This window comes from Otolemur garnettii, unplaced genomic scaffold (assembly GCF_000181295.1).
Source record: "Otolemur garnettii isolate 467f Iridium unplaced genomic scaffold, OtoGar3 scaffold00087, whole genome shotgun sequence".
Lineage (NCBI taxonomy): Eukaryota > Metazoa > Chordata > Mammalia > Primates > Galagidae > Otolemur > Otolemur garnettii.
The window spans coordinates 6158806-6169708 of NW_003852482.1; the positions used below are offsets into that span (position 1 = coordinate 6158806).

General features: G+C 55.0%; 1 protein-coding gene across 1 annotated transcript in view; it reads right to left on the reverse strand.

The window, feature by feature from the left end:
* Positions 1-10278: 10278 nt before the first annotated feature.
* Positions 10279-10903, reverse strand: part of PLPP7 (phospholipid phosphatase 7 (inactive)) — a 17549-nt gene continuing 16924 nt past the window's right edge. The window contains exon 2 of the mRNA XM_003794887.2: positions 10279-10643. Coding sequence (XP_003794935.1) covers positions 10279-10643 — 365 coding nt within the window. The remainder of the gene's footprint in view (positions 10644-10903) is intronic.

Consider the following 10903-nt stretch of genomic DNA (forward strand, 5'->3'; position numbering starts at 1 on the left):
GTTAGAATTTCTGTTTGGACTTGTTTCCCACTACAGGAAGCAGCTGGATGGAGAAACAGCCAAGCCAGCCCCTGAGGGCTCAGATTGCATCTCACATCCACTGGACAACCCTTCCCGAGGCCAGCCCCAAGACCTGAGCTCAGGGGTGGAGTCCCAGGGTTCCCAAGGCTTCATGCTGCTGCCAGACCTCACAGCTGGACTGTTGGCGAGAGGAGTGTCTCAGGAATCCTGCAAGCCCTGAACTCTCCTGTGGGAAACCCACCCCTTTCCCACCAGCTGGCCAGTCCTGGGGCCAGGTTATTAAATGGAGCAATTGGGGTCCAGAGCTGCACCATGGCCAGGGGAGTATCTGTGGGTTTATATATTTTTATTTTTTATTTTATTATTATTTTTTTTAGAGACAGAGTCTCACTTTATCACCCTTGGTAGAGTGCTGTGGCATCATAGCTCACAGCAACCTCCAGCTCCTGGGCTTAGGTGATTCTCTTGCCTCAGCCTCCCAAGTAGCTGGGACCACAGGCGTCCGCCACAACGCCAGCTATTTTTTTTGTTGTTGTTACAATTTGGCTGGGGCCAGGTTCGACCCCATCACCCTCTGTATACAGGGCTGGCACCCTACCCACTGAGTTATAGTTACCTCCCGCTTCTGTGGGTTTAATTTACCAGCTGAAGACAAGGGTTGGGATATTTTCCTGGCAAATACCATGTCCTGGGTCAGGACCTGGGGACTCTGATGGCTTCATGAGCTTTGTTAGATTCTCAGATAATACGCAGGATATTCAGTTATAAATGAATTTCAGGGCTCGGTGCCTGTGGCTCAAGCGGCTAAGGCGCCAGCCACATACACCTAAGGTGGTGGGTTGGAATCCCCAGCCTGGGCCCACCAAACAACAATGATGGCTGCAACCAAAAAATGGCCAGGCGTTGTGGCGGGCGCCTGTAGTCCCAGCTACTTGGGAGGCAGAGGCAGGAGACTCGCTTGAGCCGAGGAGTTGGAGGTTGCTGTGAGCTGTGATGCCATAGCACTCTACCCAGGGGGACAGCTTGAGGCTCTGTCTCAAAAAAAAAAAAAATGAATTTCAGAAAAATGGACAGTTTTTTAGTATAAGTCCATCCAAAATGATGCATCCTGCATATTTATTCACTAAATTTGGCATGACTATTAGGCCTAGCCAACATGTGCATTCAAGAGAACATGAATGCGTGCGTGTGTGTGTGTGTGTAATCTACACACACATACAAGTGTGTGCAAATGTCGGCTAGGTAAAGTGTGGATGTCATCTTGTACCTAGGTGCGTGTGTAAATGTGTCTCTGTGTGAATGTGAACATGCATGTGTTTCCATGTTTGCACCCACATGTATGTTTACCAAAGCACATGCAGTCTGGAGATGCCTATGTATAGGGACAGAGTACTAAGGTGAAGGGAAGCTCAGGGATCTCCTGTAAGTAACCTTACACCTGAGAAAAGAGGGGCGGGCCCATGGAGACCAAGTGTGTGTGTGCATGCATGAGTGTGTGAGAGTGTGTGGGAGTGTGAACACAACCTCCCAGGGGACCTGGCAGGGCTTTCTGAGCACTTCCTGTCCCAGCTGCCCTCTTATTGTGACACCCATTTCACACGTGAGGTGGAGCGTGGCCAGGGCACCAGCCTGGAGGGGCTGCCTGGGCCACGTGTGGTCACACGTGGCTTACATAAATGCCATGGGCCAGAGCGGACGCCAGATGTTCCAGCTCTTCCCGGAGCCAGATGGAGGTGGATCTGGGGGTTCCTGGGTTTTTCTAGCTCCTGCCATCCTCCTCTCTGCCCTTTCTGGACTTTCCCCAGGCAGGGGATTGCTGGGGACATGGGGACTTTGTACTGGTGACAGTTGTCTTGGCCTGGGAAGCTGCTTCCCCAGGGCAGGGCTGCAGGGAGCTACTATGGGGTCTGTAAGTCTCCTCTGGGGTGGACTCCCAGTACAGTGCTCTTCCTACACTGTCTGGAAGCAGCTTCCTGTGGCTGCTGTGACCCATTGCTGCAAGCTAGTAGCTTAAAACAGCGCATATTTGCTATCTGACCACTCTGGAGGTCAGAAGCACACACCAGTCTTGGCAGGATAGATGAAGGGGCCAGCAGGGCTACGCTCCCAGAGCCACCAGGGGAGGGTCCATTTCCTTGATGTCTCTGCCTGAAAGCCTGCTGCACAGGCCCAGTCTCCCTCAGATCACACGCTCTGGCCTCTTCCACACACAAGGACGCTGTGATTCCACTGGGCTCACATGGGGGATCCAGCTACTTTCCCTAAGGTCAGCTGATTTACAACCCGAATTCCATCTGTAACCCTGATTCCTCGATGCCATGAGTCCCTTCTGCTGCCATGGCAAATTACCAAAGATTGGGTAGCTTATGAGTGACATCTGGAGGCTGGAGTGTGAGATCAGGGTGGCGGCACCCTTGGGTTCTGAGAGGGCCCCCTCTGGGCAGCAGACTGCCAGCTTCTCACTGTGTCCCCACACAGTGGGAGGGATGAGGCAGCTCTCTGGGGCCCCTTTGGTTAGGGCACTGATCCCATTCATGAGGGCCCCTTCATGACCTTATCGCCTCCCAGAGGCCTCACCTAATGCCTCTGCATTGGGATTAGGGTTCCAACATGAATTTGGGGGAGACACAAACATTCAGTCCAAAGCACCACATAGTATGTTCTCAGGTTCTGGGGATTTGGATGTGGACATTATCCTGTCCACTGCGGCTTTCCCCACCTGTCATCAGTTCCTCTCCAATCTTTGGTCAGGAGGGACTGTCATCATGTCAACCCCATAGCTGTGGAGCCTTGCAGCCCTACCCTACACCCCTGCTCCAGACCCCAGCCCCAACCCCAGACCCGAGCAGTTCCAGTACTTGACCTGGGGCTGTGCTAAAGACACACCTCTAGTCCCTTTAATCTTGGGACAAGCAGGCGAGGCTGTGAGCGAGAGCCATGGGTGGTGAGTGAGGGCATGTGTGGTGGGCTGTGAGGGGCAGAAGCTGGGGAGAGAAGCTCCACCCACCCCAGGCCTGGCCCACATTCCCACCTACAAGAGAGGAAGCAGGGAGCCTGAAGCAGGCACTCTCCAGCTCAGCTGCCGCCTCTGTGGGAGCAAACACCTCTCAGGAGGGTGGTTTGGAAATGGGCATAACACACCCTAAAAATCCCGTTTCCATGATTTTACTCTAAGGAGATAATCACAGATGTTCACAAAGATGGAGCAAGTTTTCACCATAGTGTGGTTTATAGCCACAAAAACTTGACCCCAAATAAAAATCTCGGGGACTTCTCTAGAGACAGAAGGAGTGAGGGGAAGGGATACCACAGGCGAAGATGGGCCCATATGGAGCGGGGACCCTGACACTTTAGTACATGACAGAGCAGGTTGTAGAACAGCACATGTGATTTCACTGCTGACAGGTGTGTGCACAGACACGAGGCCCTGGACAGGCCGTGGGGCTCAGGGTGTCTGAGGGCCCTGGATGGGCTGCAGGGCTCAGGGTGTCTGAGGGGCCCTGGACAGGCCGTGGGGCTCAGGGTGTCTGAGGGCTCAGGGTGTCTGCGGGGCCCTGGATGGGCTGCGGGGCTCAGGGTGTCTGCGGGGCCCTGGATGGGCTGCGGGGCTCAGGGTTTCTGAGGGCCATTCCCAAGGGGATGTGGCAGGAAGAAGATGAACTGACAGAAAGTTACCTGCTTTGCATCTCTCTTTCCTGTTCTTGTTTTCTGCATGATCCTTTATCCATTTTTTTTTTGAGACAGAGCCTCAAGCTATCCTCCTGGGTAGAGTGCTGTGGCATCACATCTCACAGCAACCTCCAACTTCTGGGCTCAAGTGAGTCTCCTGCCTTAGCCTCCCAAGTAGCTGGGACCACAGGCACCCGCCACAATGCCTGGCTATTTTTTTTGGTTGCCGCCATCATTGTTGTTTGGCGGGCCCGGGCTGAATTTGAACCCACCACCTTAGGTGTATGTGGCTGGCGCCTTAGCCACTTAAGCCACAGGCGCCGAGCCATGATCCTTTATCCTTAAAGTCCAGAAAGCCTCAGCTGCAGCCTTAGTGGAATCTCAGCATGACCACAGGAGTGGCCTTTGCTTCTCCCATGGATCACGAGTTGGGCAGTTGTGGCTGCACTTTGGTTCCCGGGGACTGAGCTATGGTCCAGGGGCTGTGTGGGTGGAGGAGTGCTGGGGCACGTCCTGAGGGCCGCTGCTTCCTGGAGGGTTTGTGGCACTGGAGGCCTGGAGCTGCTCCCTTGCTGGGTCCTTGCAGTGACTGTAGCAGCGAGGCCCAGCACTCTGGCTGTTCCCTAGAGTCTCCACCCACACACCTCTCAGCTATGAACCTGGACCCCAAGGTGCTGCCCCTTCCAGGGCTCCCCAATTGCTAGTCCATTCAGTTCAATTTGTCCCAGGCTGCTGGGACAAAATCTGTAAACTGAGTGGCTCAGACACGATAGATAGTAATTTATCCTCATGTTTCTGGAAATGAAGAACTAAAGATCAGGCTCGGTGCTTGTAGCTGTGGCCAGGGAGCCAGCCACATACACTGAAGCTGGCAAGTTTGAATCCACCTAGGCCTGCTAAAAAACAATGACAACTACAACCAAAAAATAGCCAGGCATTGTGGCAGGCACCTTAGTCCCAGCTACTTGGGAGGCTGAAGCAAGAGAATCATTTAAGCCCAAGAGTTTGAGGTTGCTGTGAGCTGTGATGCCGCAGGATTCTAAGGGGGGCAACATGAGACTCTATTGAGTGAGACTCTGTCTCAAAAAAAAAGAACTAAAGATCAAGGTGCTTGTGGATTCAGGGTCTGGCGAGGGCACGAGGCCTCTGGTTCTGAGAAGGAGGCTCCCAGCCATGTGCTCACTCGAGTCTCTGTCACAAGGGCACTAATCCCGTTGTAGGGGCTCCACTCTCACAACCTAATCACCTCACCTTGGGGTTAGGATTTCAACATATTAATTGTGGGAGGACTCAAGCATTCACAAACATTTTGGCAGGGCACCCCCTTCCTCGTGGTAGAGCAGTAGCATTGTGGCAATTTACCGATGTAGGAACGGCATCCTCTCCCTCCACCCAGCCCAGGCTGTCGCCCCTACCAGAACCTGCTGCCTCCCCGGGACTTTGCAAACCAGAAGGGTGGGACCCTGTCCATAACTGGTGGTCCTGCCACAGCAGTTTCTCTGTTCCTCCCTCTTCCACCCCATTCCCCACATCCTCCCACCAGAGCGAGGGGGCCAAGGGAGGAGCTGTTTGCAGCCCACCAGCTCCCACCTCCCACCTCCCCTCTGCTGTCTCTGACTTTGAAGCTGATTCCTAAGCCAGTGTCTCTTTGCTGGGGCTGGAAGGGGCTGGACCCTGGGGTCCTTCCTCTCATAGGAATTGAACCAGTGTCCAAGAGCCCTGAAGCCCTGTGGTTGCCATAGAGATAGGAGCAGGTTTGCAGATGGAGTGTGGTGAGGTGGAATTTGCAGTTTCAACCCTTCCCCACCACCCTTGAGATGTACTTACTGTCCTGGACACTCCTGTGAGGGTTTCCCAGAAAAGCCATTCTCATGAGGGAGGGAACAGAGATTACCTCCTCACCCTGAACCACCCCTGCCCATCTCCACAGGCCCTGGCAAATTGTGGGCTGGGACAGACCAGCACTGGTGTCCCACGATATGAGCAGGTTGCCTGCCTCACGGTTTCCAATTCCCCTGCTATCTGCCTAAGACAAAAAGCATCCCCAAATGGCCAGGAAAGACTTGTGGTCCTTTCTGGGACTGGAGGTGGTGGCCTAAATGGTTCATTCTTTTGCAACAACCCTTCTCTGTGCCAGGCTGGGCCACACTCTGATCTTCACAACTGTGCAGGGTAAGTTTTATCTCCATTCCATAGAGGGGAAAAAACAAGGCTTGGAAGGGCTCAGGGACTCTTGAGGGCCAGAACACAAACCCAGGTGTTTGGACACTGCCATACTTTGTCCAGTCCCAGCCCGGCCCCCTCAGCCCACCCTCAGCCTTCCCCAAGCACAAAGCTGAGGCCTACAGGAATGCAGGAGGCAGCCCCCAAACCACGCGCCTGGCAGCGCATGTAGGGACTCCATGGCCTATCGCCTCCAGGGGACCATGTCTTCTGGGCTTTACTTTGCTCTCCCCTTACATGAGCCAGCCCTTCTGTCTGAAAAGACACCCCCAGACTCTGCTCAACATGCTATGGTGGCCAGAATGGAACCAAGGACAAGCCACACAATTCCTCCTTATCCTGCTCAGGGGGTGAAAGGACACATTTAAAATCACCTTTTCAGGTTCCCATGTTTGTGATTCTTGCAGGGAGTCCCTGGGTACCCCTTCCGTGAATACATTGGCCACAGCAGCAGGGGTGGTGGGCGGCTTGGGCAAATTCAGGGCCAGCTCCAGGCTCCAGGAACACAGCCTGTGTGGGCAAGGGCTGAAGCCCCCGGCCTGGGTCTCACAGACCATGGGAGAGGGTGTCACTTCACCAGTTCAGCCGTGTTCTAAGGTTGGGGGGTGCCCTGCTTTTCTGTTTTTAGGAGTGTGTCTCTGCTCTGGGGCTACTCTGGCCTCATTTCCAGTCCTGGCTCCTCTACATCCTGGCTGGGCAACCTCGGGAAAATGACTTTCTCTCTGAGTCTCAGTTTCCTCATTTGTAAAATAGGGATAGAGCCAGCCTTATGACCTGACAAGGTGATGGGCTAGCCCAAGCCAGGCCATGGACATATAGCCCTCTCCTTTGTCACCTCCCCTCAAATCGTGGAAGAAGCTGGCCCACAGCTCCGCGAAGAGAGTGACTACTGAGAGGGTAGCAATGAGAGAGAGATCTGAGATGTGAGGGATAAAGACAGAAGTGACACCGATTGTACACACACTCCTGGAGACGCGGAAGAGGCCCACATATCCCAGATAACCAAGGGAGACACAGACAAGATGAAGCAAGAAAAATAGACAAACCTTCCTCACAAACGTCGTTGACATGAGAAGCCCAGACACAGTCTTCCCCTGATCCAGCCCGGCAGTATTTGGGGGCCATGCGTCTTAACCGTGTGGGGCTTATCCTGGGTGTGCAGGTGGCAGCCACCACACAGCTCAGTAACCTGGCCCAAGAACACACACATGGTCCTCTCCTGTTCCGTGACTAAGGTGTTCGAAGCTGTCATGTAAGCTGCTTCCCACTCACCTCTCCACCCGGGCCCTCTGCAGGACAGGAGTCTGGCAGCTCCCCGCCTCCTGTCAGGCTTGGCTCTTGCAGACACCCCCAGATAGGTCATTGCTAGAGGATGGCAGCTCTTCTCACGGCTCTCGGGGCTGCAGAGATGTATCAGTCCCAGAGAGATTAAGTCCAAAAAAAGCCACACCCTAGTCAGAGCCCTTATCAGATTTAAGCCAACAGCTGTGCCAGCCCAGACATCTCCTGGTTCTTTCCTTGCCACCAGGGACACCAATGCCAGGAACCTAGCACAGACCCCACGCTGTGCCAGGCCCCATGTGGGGGGCACCCTGGGAGGCGCTGTCATCCCTCTTTGACAGATGAGGACACCAGGGCTCTGAGATGGGACGTCAGCACTGGCAGGAAGTGCTGGCGCTGGCCTGGGCCAGCACCAGCTGCTGCGCCTTCCCCCAGGAGATGGCTCCCAGGAGGCATGCCAGCTGCCTTCTGGAGCCTTCCTTCTTAGCAGTGTGCCAGGCATTCTTGGGGTTCCACGGTCCCGTCCAAGCCTTAGATCTGCTGAGAGGTTTCCATTCTCCAGAAGCCCTTCCTCACCTACCTCTCTGTCACCTGCAGAGGCAGAAACCCTGGGGACCTGTGTCCTTGCTGGGGATGTGAGTCCTAGGCCGCAGATGCCTGTCCCCATCTGGAGACAGGATTCATTGGAGCTGGATTCATTGTGGGAGACAGATTCCAGAGGGCGGGGGCGAGGAGGGAAGGTGGCAGCTTGAACACCGTGGGAATGTGCAGGAGGTGTCTTACCCAGCCAGGGTTCAAGATTGGACCCTGGGGTTTGAACTGTGGTGGCCTGGCTGGATCCTGTATTCCCAACTCCTCAGGCAACATAGGTCACAAGGTGCACATCTGCCCTCCTGCTTCCCTCCCCACCCACATTCTCTCCCACCTCCCTTGGCAGGGCTGTACTCGTAAGGCTCTGGTGAGAAGCCAGGACCCCGGGGAGGGCAGGCAGGGTCTTGGGTCCTGTCTGCAGGGGGATTGGCCCTGGGCAGACCCCCATCATTGGGGATGAGGAGTCCCTGAAGCAGGAGGGTGGGCCAGCAGGCAGGCCAGGGAAGGCCACTGTGCCTTGGAGACCCCACCTATGGGGCTGACTGGGAGAGGAAGTTTTCCTCCCCCTGCCCCAAGGATCCTGTGGTCATGGGTTGAATTGTGTCCCCTTCCACAAAGATGAATGTTGGTGTCCAAACTCCCAGTACCTGTGGGTGAGACCTTATTTGGAAATAAGTCTTAGTAAGTTAGGATAAGGTCACAGGGGAGTAGGGTCATACTAAGCCAGTATGACTATTGTCCTTGTGATAAGAGGACATACTCAGCTTGGTTCCTATGGCTCAAGTAGCTAAGGCGCTAGCCACATACACCTAAGGTGGCGGGATCAAATCCAGCCTGGGCCCACCAAACAACAATGATGGCTGCAACCAAAAAATAGCCAGGCATTGTGGTGGGCACCTGTGGTCCCTGCTACTTGGGAGGCTGAGGCAGGAGACTCACTTGAGCCCAGGAGTTGGAGGTTGCTGTGAGCTGTGATGCCACCCAGGAGGACAGCTTGAGGCTCTGTCTCAAAAAAAAGAGGACATACTCATAGACAGGGAAACACACAGACACAGGAAGAAGGTTATGTGACAACTGAGGCAGAGAGCAGAGTGACACAGCCCAGGATCATTGAGGATTTCTGGACACCTGACATAGACTGGGTCATGCCCTACTTGGTGCCTCCTGGTTGGGCAAACTTGGGAAAGTCACCTGCCCTCTCAGGGCCTCAATTTTCTTTTCTGTGAAATGGGCACATTGATCACCCAGCATCAGAGGGTGGCTCCCAGGTGAGGATCTGTGGCTAAGTGCTCACACTCGAGGTGCTGGCTCAGGGAGCTCGAGGCCTCTGGCTGAGCTTCCTACTGATCTGTGACAGGCCTAGGTGGGTTGGCCTCCTGGCCTGTACCCTCTGCCAGCCTGGAAAAGTCCAGGGCAAGCCTGCCCATACCCACTGCTCCCAACCACCATACCCATGGTGCTGTCTGGGACCAAAGACATCAGCCCCCCACCATGTTAACAGAGGCTCTCTTGTGTGGGAATAGCAATGTGTCTGCAGCAACTGCATCACATAAGGGAGAAAACCACCCAGGAGAGGTCCATTGGCATGTCATCTGTATTGTCCCATGAAATGCACATCCATAAACAGCTGACTTGGAAACGACCTATTAGGTCACACAGAGTCCGGCCCCTGGGGGCCAAAGCCGCACCGATGCCCAGGGGCTGTGGCACCTGCACCTGGTCTCCCCAGGCTCTGGGGCTGGGTGCTGGGAGAGGCCAGCTCACACCCCAGGGCCTTCAGCTCCTGGGCAGCAGCTCCCAAATGCACTTGAGGAACGGATGGTTCCTTGGGGGTTAATAGGTGTTCCTTAAGAAAAGGGTTCTGTGGTCAAATATATTTAGGAAACATGGGTTAAAGAAGGTTCAGTGGGAAGCTTTTTATCAGAGCCTTTATGACAATAGTGGCCCTTGTGAACGTCCAACATGGGGGCAGAGTATGCAGCACTTCCCAAACTTATTGGACCACGAAACCCTTTCCCCCCCAAGCATCTTGCAGGCTGCTGTCCTACCGGGCACCCTTTGGAAAGTGCTGCCCTAAGCTAATGGCACTGGCACCTGCGTCAGGGTAGGTGGGGGTATGTTGGTAGGCGTTGTGCTGTGGAGTCATGGGCATGGCCAAGAACTCAACAGTCATGACAAAGAAAGGATAAGATGAGGCTCGGCCCTTCACAGCATCTTGGTTCAAGCCACTTATGTCCAGAGCAGAAATTAAACTGGGCTCTCCGCAGGGTGGGTTCCCACCTGCCTAGAAAAGAGACTTAGAGCAAGAGAGCTGGCACTACAGAACGTGCCAGTCCCTGGGGTGGGCCGGCCTTGGGTGACCTGGCCTTGGGTGGCCAGCCTCCAACCATGATGGGAAAGATGGGGTGGCTGGATCCGACTCTGGGGAGCTGGGCCAGCTCTCCCCTACTGCCTGCCCCGCCTCTCTCGAGCCACCCCACCCAGGCTGGCGGGTCACCAGGCTGAGATGAGCATCTGGCAGGTGTTGGAGGACATCCAGACCAGCTCCACCAGGCGGAACTGGAAGTAGCCGATGACGAAGCCTGAGATGACATCTGTGACATGGTGGCGGCCGATCATCACCCGGGACAGGCCCACACAGAAGGCCCAGAGCACCAGCAGGACGCGCAGGGGCACTGCCAGCACCAGGTGGCTGAGGAAGAACTTGGACACCATGGCTGCACGGCTGGCGTGCCCGGCAGGAAAGGCGTAGATGTCCATGGTGAGGTAGTCCAGGAGACCAGGGCTCGTCTCGTACGGGCCACGCCGCTTGATGAGCTTCTGAACGCTGGCCACAGTCATGATGTCCAGGAGCAGAGCTGTGGGGGTGGGGGACAGGCCCCAAGGCCGTTAGTGCCTCAGGTCTGGCCAAACCCCAGTGCCCTGTGACCTCTTCCTACCCTTGCCCACTCCGCTCAGCTGCACTAATGCCTGTGTGGTTCCAGCACAGGCCCTCTGCCTGGGGTGCCCCCTCTGCTCTGCATCCATCTCCTTTGGCAGAGAAGCCTCCCTGATTGCCCTGTTTGTAAAAATCCCCCACTTCTCTCTTTCCTGCAGCCTTTTTTTTTTTTTTTTTTTT